At 56.2% G+C, this 14,642-nt stretch overlaps 1 protein-coding gene across 3 annotated transcripts; it reads left to right on the plus strand.

Moving 5' to 3' along the window:
* The first annotated feature begins 500 nt into the window (after positions 1–500).
* Positions 501–10,793, plus strand: SNCB (synuclein beta). Of its 3 annotated transcripts, XM_008015387.3 has the most exons (6): positions 501–749; positions 1,368–1,497; positions 4,262–4,303; positions 4,505–4,623; positions 9,701–9,790; positions 10,158–10,793. In XM_008015387.3, exons 2-6 carry the CDS (start codon positions 1,377–1,379, stop codon positions 10,188–10,190), a joined length of 405 nt encoding a protein of 134 aa, XP_008013578.1. In that variant the 5' UTR covers positions 501–749; positions 1,368–1,376; the 3' UTR covers positions 10,191–10,793. The 3 variants fall into 3 exon arrangements, with proteins under 3 accessions (XP_008013578.1, XP_008013575.1, XP_008013576.1); XM_008015384.3 differs by lacking the exon at positions 10,158–10,793 and having other exon boundaries at positions 9,701–9,893; XM_008015385.3 differs by lacking the exon at positions 10,158–10,793 and having other exon boundaries at positions 641–749; positions 4,262–4,291; positions 9,701–9,921.
* Positions 10,794–14,642: the final 3,849 nt, after the last annotated feature.

The following is a 14,642-nucleotide window of genomic DNA, read 5'->3' on the forward strand; positions in this document are numbered from 1 at the left end:
TTGATCCGTTTATTTTCTGTCCTGTCTTCCCCCGCTGAGCACACGAACACACACACGTACAAACACCCCCATGGTAAGCTTCCCCAGACCAGGAACCTTGTTTTCCTTTTCCACTGCCTCCAGCCTTGAACCTGCACCACTTGTCTAAGCGCTCAGTAAACATTCGTTGAATTAACCATTCCTGTTTTACAGAGGAGGAAACTGTCATTCAGAAAGGAGAGCCAAGTAGCTCAAGGTCCCACGGTTAATAAAAAGCACAGCTGAGATTCGAGCCCAGCAGAACTCCAAATCCAATCGCGTGATTTCTTCCCCACTCTTCGCAAGCCGCATTGTCCCCCTCCTCCACCTCCCAACACACTACGAGAGTCTCACGGCCGGGGCCCCCAGGGGCGCGTCCCGGGCCCGCCCCGGGAGGCTCATCGGCTACGCGCAGTCACCCTCCCCGCCCCCTGTCAGTCAGGCCGAGGGGGCGGCGCGGCCGCCAGGCGGGTGCTGAGCTCAGAGCTGCCGCAGCGCCAGAGCCGGAGCCGGAGCGCGCGAGCTCGCAGGGCGGGAGGAACTAGCGGTGGCTGGCGACGCACCGGAGACCCGGGCACTGCTGCGCTCCTGCTTAGGACCCGCGACCCAAGCGCCTGACCCCGGCCCTATCCCCACTCCGGCCCCTAGTCCACCCCGGCCCGGCCTAGCGGAGCCCCCGCGTCCACCCGCCGCAGCCACAGTTCCATCCCCAGCCCCGGCCCCGCATCCAGGTGAGGCGGCCGCGCACCAGGGATGGGGAACGGGATGAGGGTGGAGAGGGGACTGAGGCGGCAGGAGGGAGCTGGGGAAGGGGATGGAAAATGGAGGGGGGTCCCAAGGATGCACATTAGTGTGCACCCCGGAGTATGTGCACCCCGGAGCTCCGGTGTTTGCAGCTGCCCAGGCGGCTGTGGGGACGTGTGTCTGCGCCCGTGTGTGTCGCGGTGTTCGTGCGCGTTGGAGCGTCTGCGTGTCCTGTGTGTGCACGTGAGCTTGTCCGTGGTGTATGTTTGTGTGCATGACCGTGTGACTCTGCCGTGCGTGTACAGGCGGGTCCTGGATCTTCGCGCCGAACCAGCACTCCGGTTCCACGGGGCTGCAGGTTGCAGGGCCCGGATAACAGAGGCAGTGGCCCCTCCCGCATTCCCGGGTTTCAAGGACGCTAGGACTTTCCGCGGCCCTGAGGCTTCGCACTGGGGAGTGGGGTGGGATGGGGGAAAGCGGGAGGGGGCTCAGGGTCCAGAAGGGCGCCGAGGTCTCGGGAGGAGGAGGGGACTCACGTCCCTCGGAAGGGGCTGGGGTGAGGGTGCGGGGCCAGAGCACCGGTGCCCGTGTATCGCCCTCCCCAGGTCGCCAGGATGGACGTGTTCATGAAGGGCCTGTCCATGGCCAAGGAGGGCGTTGTGGCAGCCGCGGAGAAAACCAAGCAGGGGGTCACCGAGGCGGCGGAGAAGACCAAGGAGGGCGTCCTCTACGTCGGTGGGCGAGGGGCGGGGTTTCTGGGGCTGCAGAGCTGGGGATCCCCCAAGAGTGTAGAGCTGGGGCCGGTCCCAGGAAGGGGGGTTCTGGGCAGGAGAATATGAGTCAGCAGATGGGGCGGGGTCAGCAGGGGTCACGGGGGACATAGCCAGCCCATAGAAGCCTGGGTCTGTATCCGGAAATGGGGACACGGGGCGGGCTGATGAGGGGGAGCTCCAGCTGAAAGGCCAGGGACGGGTGCAGTGATGAAAGCAGAGAACCTCCTTTTTCTTATCCTTATTACCATTATTACTAGTTACCTGGTGTTGAACACTTGCTGTATGCCAAGTACTGGGTAAAATGTCATAACATCCATTTCCTCATTTAATGCTCCAGCCCATTCTACAGATAAGGGAAACTGGGCTTCCCAGAGGTCTAAGTACCTTGCCCAAGGTCACCCAGCTGGTAAATGCTGAAACTGGGGTTTGAACCGAGCTTTATAGAGTCGGAAGCCCCACCCCTTCCCTTGTGGCGCCTCCCTCCAGCACCTCCAAGGCCGAGTTGAGTTGTGTTCCAGGTCTGCCTGCATCACCACTCCTGTGGTCTTACCATTGCCATCTCTCCTCCCTGGCCGCTTTCCTTGTAACCACCGGCTGGTATCAGGAGAAAGGCCAGGGTTGGATAACTTGCCCAGGGTAGTAGCATATTTGGATTGTGGCCATTTGAAAAATATTTTGTGTCAACTTATTATGTGCCAGGCCTCCTGCGAATGCTGGGGTTTCACAATGAACAGGAAAGAATGGTTCCTGCTCTCCTGATGGTGATACAGAGCATTTCAGTAGTGCAAGTTGACATCCAGTGGCTCCCCGAAGAGAATGCCTCATCCCTGAGTAATAAGAGGGGGCAGGGCTGCAGAAAAGCCAGGTGCAAAGGCCCTGGGGTGAGCTGGGGGCAAGGCAGGAAGTAGTGGTAGGAGGTGAGGTCAGAGTGATGGGCAGGAGACAGTTCACGAGGGCCCTTTGCAGGCCAGGGCAAAACGTTGTTATCATGGCCACGAGAGATTGTAAGCAAGGGACTGCCATGATGTGATTAGTTTAGAAAGGTCGCTTGGGCCTCTGGGGACAGAACAACTGCAGAGAGGTCTGATGGGAGATGGTAAAGCCACAGGATGAGGGTGGCAGGGACGAGGGCGGTGGCAATGGAGACCGGGAGAAGGCTAAATTGCATGTCTGCTTGATACCAGCTCTGGCCTCCCTCCTGCCTCCTCCCCAAGGTCTTTCATTCCTGCTGGCCTCTGGCTCCCTGACATTGTCTCTCTGAAAATAGACTCAGCCCCTCCAAGCCATACTGCTCTTCCCCTTAGATTGGCACTTCCTGTTCCTCCCTCTGCCTGGGAGCCCGTGATGTACCCCAGTTCCTACAAGTTAAAGCCTCGGCTCCCTGTACCCTGGCATTCAATGCCCTTCACGGTCCTGCCTCAGTTTACATTTCCCACCACACCCATGGCTCCTGGCACATGGACTGTCCTGAAAGCACATTGCTCTGCCTTGTCTAAGTGGGTCCCTGGGCCTGGGATACCCTCTGCAATTTCCTTTCTGATGTCTATCTGCTCCCCATTTCTCAAGGCCCAGGCAGTGTTCCTTCCCTCCTCACACAGTCCTTGGAGGCTGGAAGTCCTCTCCCCACTACTTGAGGTCCAGGAACTGAATCTGTTCTCTTACCCACTTCAGACGGTGAGAGATTGGTCCAGGGCCTGGCACAGAGTAGGTGGAAACTGATGTTTTGTGGGAGGAGTGAAAGGGGAGCATGCAGCCTGCCCCTCCTGTTTCTGGGTGCTGGTTGGCCGTCACCCTGAGAACCCTGTCTTCCCACGCCAGCCTCTCACCCCAACCCCCTGCCAGGCTCAGCCTGCCTAGACACCCAGCTCTGGCTCCATCACTGTTGTCTGTGTTGCCACATTGTCAGACAGGATACTCCCCGCCCCGTTTCCGGCTCTCATCCTCCAGCCCAGATCAGGCCCTCTGGCCTTCCCAGCAGCCCCCAGCCATTTTGATGTGACTAAGTCGCTACCCTCCTAGGAAGGCCCAGCCAATGCCATGGGTGCCAGTCACAGTCTGCACATCACCTTCAGACCCACCCTGAGCCTGACACCCCCTACTTTGGCCAGAAGAAGGGGTTTGCACCCCTGTTAGAAGAGAATCTTTAAAGGAAATGGAATGGGGCAGTGGGCTGTGGGCAGTGGTGCATTGGGCACGAGGGGAAACTTTCAAATATATAGCTTTGTCGCCTCCCAGCTCCACCCCTACTCCCACCCCCCACCTGCCTCCCATCCTGGGCTACATGCTGTTAGAGTGGTTGGTAGCTGAAGTTTTAGGGTCAGAAAGGCCGGAACTTGAATGTCAGTTCAGCCACTTCCTAGTGGCGGAACCCACACTGAGCTTCCATCTGTGAAACAGGGGTAATAACAGCACCCGCCTCCCAGGGCTGGGGAAAAGTGAAGTGCAACGGGGCAGGCAGAGGACCTTACACAGCACCGGCCCTCAGCCAGCATCCACTAGAGGGGTGGGGTATCGCGTCAGGCAAGAGAGAACTGCAACTCCTGCAGACAGAGCTGTGGGGGCCCAGTGCAGTAATAAGGGGGGGGTTAACATGGGGGTGCAGATTGTAGGATGTGGGGATCCAAGGAGGCAGTGACGGGATGCCCACTTTGTCATCACCATGCTGTGCTGGAGTTTCTGTTCCCTCAGCACAGAGCCCTTAAATGTGTCGCTTTTTCTCCCTGCAGGAAGCAAGACCCGAGAAGGTGTGGTACAAGGTGTGGCTTCAGGTACCAGCCCAGCCCTGGCACCAGCCCCTTCTCTCACTTAGGCCGGTGATCTGGCCGGGAACCAGAGGGCAGGGGCGGGGGAGACCCCCAAGGCTTCTGCGGGAATGCGCTGTGGGAAGGGCAGGTCCCGGGATACAAAGTGGGGCATCGATGGTTCCCCCTTGCTCCCAAACCCCTTCCTCAACCCCCTCCCTGCTCCAGTGGCTGAAAAAACCAAGGAACAGGCCTCACATCTGGGAGGAGCTGTGTTCTCTGGGGCAGGGAACATCGCAGCAGCCACAGGCCTGGTGAAGAGGGAGGAATTCCCCACTGATCTGAAGGTAAGCGATCCTCCTGACCCACACATGTGCGCGCGCGCACACACACACACACACCAGGCACACAAATAAACCTGTCACCATCCCCGCCCCCACAGTCCTGCCACCAGCATGGAACACAAGCTACTTTGCCTGCCATCCTGCAGGGCCGTGCTAGACTCAGCTCAGAATGCATCTGAATAAAGGCGTGCATGGGTGTGATGTGTGATGCTCCCAGTGATGGGGACCCCCAGACCTGGCTGTCTGCGTGTATCCTGCTTGCCAGCGTGACCCAGATGACTACTGGCCACATCTGCATGTGTCAATGAGTGTTCATTCATTTCTTTTTATTCAACAAATATCCATGCCAGAGAGGAATTGTTGTAGAGGCTGCTGCAGTGAATAGGTTCCTACGTTCCTGCAGCTGCCATTGTAGTGGGAGAAGATAGTAAAACGCAAGCCAGCAGGCAGGATGCTTTCCACGGGGATAAGTGCTACAGAGAAAAGACAGAGAGGGCAATGGGACAGACAGGCAAGGGGTGAGAGGGCTATTTTAGCTGGGAAGGCTTCTCTGAGGAAGAACCATTTGAGCTGACACCCAAAGGATGAGAGGATGAGAGAGGCAGCCTTGAGATGTGTGGCAAGCGAATTTCAGGCCATAGGAACAGCAAGTACCAAGACCCTGAGGCAGGTTGGAGCAGGTGGAAGCTGTGCTGGGGTGGATGTGATCTGTGCAGTTGTGTTTCCTGGGGGCCACTCATGTGTGCATGGAGACAGATCCCCCTACTAGGACTCCCTGATAAAAGGGGATTAAGAGTTGTGAGCTCTGAACCCACCTACCCCTAACCTCAGCTGGGTTTGAATCCTAACTCCGCTACTTCCCGGCTGCGTGACCCTGGGCAGGTCCCACCATGTCTCTGAACCCAATAGTTGGCTTGTAAAATGTGAGTGAACACAATAGGACTCTTATGCAGATTGGAGATAATATAGATTAGATATTCTCAAAGCTTGAGTGTGTATCAATCACCAAGAGGCTGGGTTAAAATACAGATCATTGGCCCCATCCTTACAATTTCTGATTCAGTAGGTCTGAGGTGGGGGCTGGAGGATTTGCATTTCTAACAAGTACCCAGGTGATGTTGATGCTGCAGTTCCAGGGAGTGTACTATGAGAACCATGGATATAAAGAGCTGGGTTTGCATACTGTGAGTGCCCCGCAAGAGACTGTGGCCACGTGATCACGCAAGCAGTCTGTGTCTGCCTGCAGGGGATCCTGTGACCACAGGTGTGCCTGGAAGTGGACCCCCATGACATGTGTGTGCAGGCATTAGCTGTGGATGCTCTGGGTCTGTCCACAGACATGTGCAGACCCTGCCTCCATGGGGATGGGGGCTCCTTCTGCAGCGTTTGGTTTGGGTGACCAGTGTACGTTCAGCATGAGTGCATCCACCAGGCTGTGGGAGACCCCATGCTACCCTCCACTCCTGTCATTTTGCATAGTTGGTTCCTTCCACTGTTGGAAGTCAGGGTCTTGACTCAGAAGTTCTAGTTCAAGCCCTGTCTCTTTTTTATTTTTATTTATTTATTTATTTATTTTTGAGATGGAATTTTGCTCTTGTTGCCCAGGCTGGAGTGCAATGGCACAACCTCTGCCTCCTGGATTCTAGAGATTCTCCTGCCTCAGCTTCCCAAGTTGCTGGGATTACAGGCACCTGCTACTACGCCCGGCTAATTTTTTGTGTTTTTAGTAGAGACGGGGTTTCACCATGTTGGCCAGGCTGGTCTCGAACTCCTGACCTCAGGTGATCCACCTGCCTCGGCCTCCCAAAGTGCTGGGATTACCGGCGTGAGCCACTGCGCCCAGCCATGACTTCCCATTTCTTATAATCATGTTACCATAATCACTCCCATTCATTGATCTCTTTCACGAACAGGCACTGTCCTAGATGTTTTACATGAACTAACTCATTGACTCTTCACAATGTACCTATATGGCACCATAACCATCCCATTTTACAGATGAAGACACTGAGGTTTAGAGAAGTGAAGTCACTTGCCCAAGACCCCAGTTCCTGCCTGCCTCCCTCATAAGGTGGTCAGGAGGATAAGCTCAGGCCATGTCACTGGAGTTGCTTGGTGATGGCACAGGGCCAGTCCTAGTGCTGTGAGCTGGGGTGCAAAAGAGAGGCAGGTGCAGCCTCTCTGTCAGCCCCAAGGCTGTTTGTGATGTGGGTGGTTGAACAGAATCATTTCTGTCTGGTCACCTTTCACCTACTGGTGCTTGTTGACGCCTCAAGTCTACCCTCCCAAGGGAGCCCAAGATCGTAGAGTTATAACCCAGACAACAGCTCCTTGGGCACCAGCAGTATGGGGGGACTCATGCAGACCCTGGGTCTGCATTTCTGAGACTCTCTGCTTCAAGCTTGCTTTCCATCCATCACCATGGAATCCTCACCAGCCTCGTTTCCCGTGCAACACTGCTGAGATTAGAAGCAAAATCACTTGCCTGATGCCAGGTAGCTACCAGGTGGCCAGGCTGGGGTTGTTTGTTTGTTTTCTGAGATGGGGTCCTGCTATGTTGCCCAGGCTGATCTTGAACTCCTGGGCTCGAGCAATCCTCCTGCCTCAGCCCTCCAAGTATCTGGGATTACAGGCTATGGGATTTTTTTTAAGTCAACTTTTTATTGAAGTACAATGTACATGCAGAAAACTGGCAGCTCCATGAAATATTCACAAAGGGAATTCCCCTTGTAACCAGCAGCCAGCTCGAGACAGAACATTATCCCCCAGGACCCCACCTTGTGACCCCTTCCATTTCCTATCCCCAGGGCCAGGACTAGGGAGAGACAAAAGAGGTGTCTGGGGCACTCGCTCATGGAGTCTCACTTGCACGACCAGGAGAGGGAGGCCAGGCCTCCCTGACGTCTGCACTCCAGGAGCCTCACCCACCTCCCATTAGTCCTGGCCCTGCCTATCCCCCTCCAAGGGGAACTGCTTTCTGACTTTTTTTTTTTAGATGGAGTCTCACTCTGTTGCCCAGGCTGGAGTGCAGTGGCACAATCTCAGCTCACTGAAACCTCCACCTCCTGGGTTCAAGTGATGCTCCTGCCTCAGCCTCCTGAGTAACTGAGACTACAAGCATGCACCACCATGCCTGGCTAATGTTTATATTTTCAGTAGAGACGGGGTTTCACCATGTTGGCCAGGCTAGTCTCAAACTCCTGACCTCAAGTGATCTGCCCACCTCGGCTTCCCAAAATGCTGGGAGTGGTAACAGGCATGAGCCACTCTTCCTGGCCTTGCTTCCTGGCTTCTATCAGCACAAAATTAGTTGGGTGTTTTTTGACTTATTGTAAATGTTATCATGAGGCTGGGCGCAGTGGCTTATGCCTGTAATCCCAGCACTTTGGGAGGCCAAGGTGGGAAGATCACCTGAGGTCACGAGTTTGAGAATAGCCTGGCCAACATGGCGAAACCCCATCTCTACTAAAAATACAAAAATTAGCCGGACATGGTGGCACATGCCTGTAATCCCAGCTACTTGGGAGGCTGAGGCAGGAGAATCGCTTGAACCCAGGAGGCGGAGGTTGCGGTGAGCAGAGATTGCACCACTGCACACCAGCCTGGGCCGCAGAGCAAGACTCTGTCTCAAAAAAAAAAAAAAAAAAAAAAAAATGTTATCATGAAGTCCACGCTCTTCTATTCTGTATCTGGCTTCCTCTATTCATCAGGAAGCTTGTGAGACTCAGCCCTGCTCTTGTATGCATTGTTGTTCTTCATTTTTGTTGTGTAGTATTCCATTGTGTCATTAGCTCACAAGGCACACATCTATTCTTCTCATGTTGGACATTTGGGTTGTTTCCAAACAATGCGCTCAAGCTGGCCTTTTTTTTTTTTTTTTTTTTTTTTTTTTTTTTTTTTTTTTGAGATGGATTCTCACTCTGTTACCTAGGCTGGAGTGTGCGATCTTGGCTCACTACAACCTCCGCCTCCCGGGTTCAAGCTATTCTCCTGCCTCAGCTTCCCAAGTAGCTGGGACTACAGGCATGTGCCACAGTGCGCAGTTATCAAGCTGGCATTTTAAACACTACATTCCATCCCTGGGTTCTGGTCATAGCTGGGTGACTTGGGGGCAAAATCACATTTCCCCACCTCCTAGGCCTTGGCATACCCATCTGTGCAGTGGGGAAATGAGCCAGGTCAGGAGCTGGAAACTCATGTGCCCACAGGGCCCACCTAGACAGGTAATGTGAAGGAGCTGACACTGCCTGGATGGGACTGGGACACCCAGGGTGCAGATGTGGTCAGGGCAGTCTTTCCTCGGCACCGTTGCTCCTGGATCCCAGGTGTGTGCCAGCCCACAGGAGGCCCTGCACAGGTTGTACATGGATCCCAGGCTATCGCGTGTGCTTGTGTGTGCAGCCAGCTCAGTCCCGTGTTTGTTCACATACATGTGGTCGCCTGCAGGTGTCTGGCCATGTGTCTGGCCACCCACCCACATGCATGCCCGCTGGTCTGCGCCTGTCTGGGCAGCAGACGCGGTGGGGAGGGGAGAGTCTTAGCTCACACATCCAAGCAACACCACGAGCTGTGGCTTCCAGCTTATCTTAAAATAGCAACAGCTGAAGAAATGAGGCCACACAGGGCCTGGGGGAGGGATGAGTGGAAGGTAGCGGGGAATGGCTCAGAGCCCCTGCCCAGTCCTGTCCCTGAGCCTCCAGCTCCCTTCAGCCCAGGGGAACCCCCACGGTTATCTCTGCGGTCCCGATGCCCAGCACAGAGCCTGACACAAAGGATGAGGCATAAGCTGGTGACTGAGTATCCAAATGGTGGAAGTGCAGAGGCCGCCATGCATGGGGGGAGCACTGTGGAGAGCCAGCTCCCACTCCACACTGTCACTTCAACTGTGATTCAGGGGAATTCCCCCTTAACCTCCCTCCCACTTCCAAGGCATTCCAAATAAACAGCCGAATTAGAAATTATCCTTGCTCTGCCAACCCACCCTAGCCTTCCCCACTCCAACCAGCCCAGAGCTTCCCAGTGTGGGAATTTGGGGGGCATCCTGGCTGTCCTCACCAGCCCTGCCCTTCTCTGCCCACAGCCAGAGGAAGTGGCCCAGGAAGCCGCTGAGGAACCGCTGATTGAGCCCCTGATGGAGCCAGAAGGGGAGAGTTACGAGGATCCACCCCAGGTGAGGGGGCAGCAGGGCTGGGCGGGACTTTGGGAATCCAGGATGATTGCTGCCATCCCTAGCTGGGGTGGGACATCCCTGGCATGAGATGGTTGGGCCAGGGAGCTTGACACCCTTCTTCTAGAACCCAGGCCCCAGGAGGTGGGATCAGGGAGAAGAGGGCAGATAGGGTCTAGAGCTGGGCCCCAGGAACCCCTGCCCAGGAATTCTCTGCTGTCCCCAACTTCCAGGCTCCTCCCCTGCCCAGGAAAAGGGGAAGGTACTATTCTTCCTTGAGGGAGAGGGTTATTGGGCCAGGGCTTGGCCATTTGGTCTCCAACTCCTCCCTTTTGCTCTTCTCTACTTCACCCCCATCCCTGTGATGCAGGAGGAATATCAGGAGTATGAGCCAGAGGCGTAGGGGCCCAGGACAGCCCCCACCAGCAGCACAATTCTGTCCCTGTCCCTGCCCCGCCCCCTAGAGCCAGGGCTGTCCTTTGACTCCTTCTCCCCAATCACGAGATCTTCCTTCTGCTCTGAGGCAACCTCCTCGGAGCCTGTGTTAGTGTCTGTCCATCTGTCTGTCCTACCCGCCCACGTCCAACCCTAGGGCGTGGACAGGGCCGGGGTTGCGGCCGCGGCTGGGAGCCTCGCCCCTGCAGTGTTGCCTCCTCCCGTCCAGCGTCTGCGCGGATGTAGCATGTTCTATGTGTTTTTAAACGAAGATCCGAAGCGACGGCTCCTCCCCGATCCCCGACAGTGGCTCTCCAAGGGGCCCCCGGGCAGCCTCAGAGCACCCCGCCCCACTCCCATTAACCCCGAGAACATTTTTTTTTAACCACAACCAGGAGCCAGGCTGTGCCATGTCCCCCCTCCCAGCGCCCCCAGCCGGCCCGGTCCGAACGCGGGCGTCGTGTGTTGTGATTGTGGCATGGAGAGTCCCCATCCCCCCGTGTGAGCGTGTCCCGGGCGGGTGGGCCCGGCCGCCCCCCGCGAGTCCATGAATAAAGCTAATCTGTCTGTAGCCGGCGCCGCACGGGCAGGGCTGGGCTGGGCGCCGGGTAGGGGCGGCACGTGGCAGCGGGTGTTCCAGGTCCCAGTCTGCCCCTCTGCGCTCTTCGGGGTCTGGCACACACAGCCGAGGTACAAGACTGGCCACCTCTGCCTTCGTGTCTCCATCTGCTACTCTGTCCCCCGGATGGCAGGTCGGGGAGGGTGCCCCCGGGGCTGGGACACGCAGTTGGCTGGGAGGCGGGAAGGTGGCCTCGGGCGCCGCCTGCTAGTCCCTAAAGTGCCAGCTGGGAGTGCAGGATCTAGGGAAGCCCCATGACGCCGCAGTGTTGGGGCGGAAGGGCTCACATCTGGCCGCACAGGCAGCGCAGGCGCGCCGATGCCCACTCACGTGCGGACCCCGCGTGCCTGTCAGTGGGTCCAAGTGCGCGAACCCGAGTGTGCGCACTTTGGCCGCGCAAGCGTGCAAACACGCGTGCACGCACGCTGGCCAACATGTGCAGACCAGCGCGCTCCCATTCGAGCGCTGAAAGACCTCTCCCACTCCAGAACGTGAACACGCACAAAGCCCCGCGCATACCTACCCAACGCAGAAAAACCTGTCTAAGGGGAGGGGAAATGGGCAACTGCCCCTGGAGCCAGCAGAGCCCTGGTCTCCGGTGCTCCACCCTCCCACCCCCACGAAGTCGCCGGAATGTTTGAGGCCAAAAGTTTGAGGTGGGCGAGGGCCCGCAAAGGTCTGGGATGCCGCCTGGGAGCCTTGAGCGGATCAGGATCAGCACTAGGGGGCCCCCAACACCGCCTCAGAGTGAGACAGATGGAGGCGGAGATACTGCTGGCTCCGCGCTGAGGCACCGCCCCCCCATGTGCTGCCTTTATTGGCACAGGCACTCCCTGCTCGAGGCCCCGCCCCTGCCCTCTTGCCGCAGAGGCCTTATTTCCGCGCTTGCACCGAGGCCCCGCCCCGTCCCGCAGAGGCCCCGCCCCCACCCGGACGGGATCTTGGTGTGGCTGTACCGCAGAGGCCCCCAAACTCGCCTGCGCAAGACCCTACCCTATTCTAAACCTCGGTACGACCTCAATTCTGTGCCGCAAGACTGCGTCGCCCTCCAGCCCCTAGCTGGAAGAAGTTTGCTCTATTCAGTTAGCCCCCGAGTGTTAGCGCCTCTTTCCCTAAGTTGTTGGAGGCGAGAAGTGGTGCCAAGCTGGGATGAAGGCCTTGAACGCTGCGGGAGACCGTTCTGCTCAGGTCACCTTGGCCCGCAGGGTAGGGACCTTTATTTCCTGAAGTAGGAGGCAGCTGGCAGACGTGGTGCGGGCGTGGTGGGGGGGCGCGGGGAACAAACCGGTGGTCTTGGATTCTCTGAGTCACTTACGTGAGGATGTCACGAGCTCCAGATCCCTTTTGGTTGAATTAAGATGCTTCTCACAACCACAATCCGTGGGGATTGCAAACTCGTGGCCCTCAGGCTGAATTTGGCCTGTAGATATGTTTGATTTGTGAGCACGAGGTTTTAGAATTGTGAAATTTGAATGCCTTTAGGCTGGACACACCTTTTCCGCTTGGCCACGGTCCGTCCCCTCCTTTTGTATCACACCCATCCACTTCACTCATTTTCATGCACTGCCTGGCCTCTAAAGACTGAGTTTGCCTCCTCCAATCCAGCTACCAGCACCTGACCCCCATTTTTAAACACCAAAAACCAGGTTTGCCATCTGGCTTGTGGGGAGATTCATTCCTGCTTCCTGGGTGCCAAGCCTCACATCTGGTCCCACTGAGAATGGTTCTGCTCAGAGACCAGTGTTCTTATCCGCCAGGGTCAATGCATTCCAGGCACAGGCTAGAAGTGTCAGCCAAGATACCAGCCTTGTGTCAGAAGCCTTGACCGTGTGCATGTGAGAGCCCCCACATCTCATTGGCTCTCCCTTGTGACAGGGACCAAGCCATTTCCGAAGTGCCCAGTACATCCCACCATGAAACGCTTATCTCCAGTAATTTCACTGGAAACTGCCCTCAAGTCTTTCTTGTTTTTTACCCCCAATTTATGGATGAAGGAATGAAGGCTGGAGAGGCAGTTACCCTGCCCACCATCACCGTTGCTGGGAAGTGGCAAAGGCCACATTCGGCCCCAAGCCTGTCTCCAAAGCTCAACTCCTTTGGAATTTCCAAAAGGGGACTGCTTTGCCTCTGAGGGGAGATAAACAAAAGACACGAGCAACAGGAAAATGTGGAGGTAGCAGCGTGGAGATTACGGACACTTGTGCAATTTCATGGAGCCAGGGAGTGAGGCTATGCACGTGGGTGGGTTTGAGCTGTGTGTGCACACTTACAAAGGTGGTATGGGCATGAAGTGTGCTCCGTCTGCATCAGTGTTCACGCATGTACACATGTTGCCCACAAGTGTTGTGGGTTCGTTTAGTCCAACAGTGTGCGTGGCACAGCTGCTCTGTCCTTAGATGAAGGAGGGGCTGCAGGGAACAGCCCTCAGGTCACTGCTCCAACTAGAGCTCACCTAGTGATCACAAAATGGCCAAGAAATACATGGAACGAGGTAATCTTGAGTTTTACGAAGAACAAAGCAGAGCAGTGTGAGAGAATGTGATGAAGAGGAGGTGGTGAGCAACCTTAAAATAAGGCGACCAGGTCAGTTGTCTGAGGAGGGGAGGTTGGAGCTGAAACCTAGTGGAGAAGAGGGTGGTATGGGAAGACCTGGGGGGTGGCAAGTGTCACGGGTGGAGGAAAAGCCCACCTCACTGTGTGTCTGTGTGTCCCCAGCAGTGTGGTCATGAGGCTGATCCCAGATCTCCTGAGATCTGTGGATTCAACCCCACCTCACCTGGCCCATGATTTCCCTTTGTCTGCCGGCCTCCTCCTCCATCCAGACAGCAGCCGTCACCTCTGCCTGCTGCAACCCTCCCTCTTCTGAGCTTTCCTTAGTCCTCTAACTGGAAGTGATTTCTCCTCCTCACCCCCATCCTGCTTTGCTGTGCACATAGAGACTGTCTTCCCACCCATGTCAGCACCCTGAGGACCCTTGCTGGGCGGCTAACCTGAAAACTGCCCTCTCCCACTGATGGAGGGCTGGGGAGGGTCCCCCGTCCCCACTGTTCGTCGGTCTCCCCACCCCCACCCCCAGTAATGCAGCTCCACAGCTTTCTCTGGAACTTTATTTTTGTTTTCTCCCTTCCCTATTTATAGCTCTCTCCCCTTCAAACCATCCCTGCATCCATCCTGTTGCCTAGAAACGGGCTCTGGGCTGAGGGTGGGGGAAGGCCAGGCCGAGCCCAGGCAGGGGAAGGAAGAGCTGTCACCCACTCCCCTGTTAGCACCACCCCCAGGCTCCCAGAAGCCCACCCCTCCCTCTGCCCAGCACCCATGGTGTTTTTTTTTTAAAGAGAAAACAAAATGTGACAAGCAGCAGCCTTTGGGAAGTCCTCCCTGGCTCCTCAAGGGCACCATGATCATGATTTCACTCGCACCTCTCAATAGCCTATCCTGCCTGAAGCCTGGACCCATTTTTTTCAGATGAAGAAATGGAGGTTTCAAGAAGCAAAAGTCTTGCAGCCCAGGTACCCTCTCAGTGGCAGCTCCATGCTGTGGGGTTGAGAGACTTAGGATATCGGCCTGACACACTGAAAAGAAAGCTTGAAAGCATAAATCATTCTGTAATTATTTACTTACAGAAGGATGGAGGGAAAAAGTTTGCAACAAACCTGCCACACAGCAAGCCACTGGCCATGCATCCACCATGCCCTCTACCATGCGCCCTACCATGCCCCTGCAGTCCCCCCACCTACCTCCTACTGTGCGCCCACCACACGCAACTGCAGCTTAACTTCTGGCCCTAGTGCTTACTTCCAC

Source organism: Chlorocebus sabaeus, chromosome 23 (assembly GCF_047675955.1).
Source record: "Chlorocebus sabaeus isolate Y175 chromosome 23, mChlSab1.0.hap1, whole genome shotgun sequence".
NCBI classification, from domain to species: domain Eukaryota; kingdom Metazoa; phylum Chordata; class Mammalia; order Primates; family Cercopithecidae; genus Chlorocebus; species Chlorocebus sabaeus.

What these genes read in the sequence shown, in the direction of transcription:
- SNCB (XM_008015384.3), top strand. Translation starts at nt 1,377, where the DNA reads ATGGACGTGTTCATGAAGGGCCTGTCCATGGCCAAGGAGGGCGTTGTG. An exon ending in GGAGGGCGTCCTCTACGTCG is followed by an intron (nt 1,498 to 4,261) that starts GTGGGCGAGGGG and finishes TTCTCCCTGCAG; the next exon opens with GAAGCAAGACCCGAGAAGGT. An exon ending in AATTCCCCACTGATCTGAAG is followed by an intron (nt 4,624 to 9,700) that starts GTAAGCGATCCT and finishes CTCTGCCCACAG; the next exon opens with CCAGAGGAAGTGGCCCAGGA.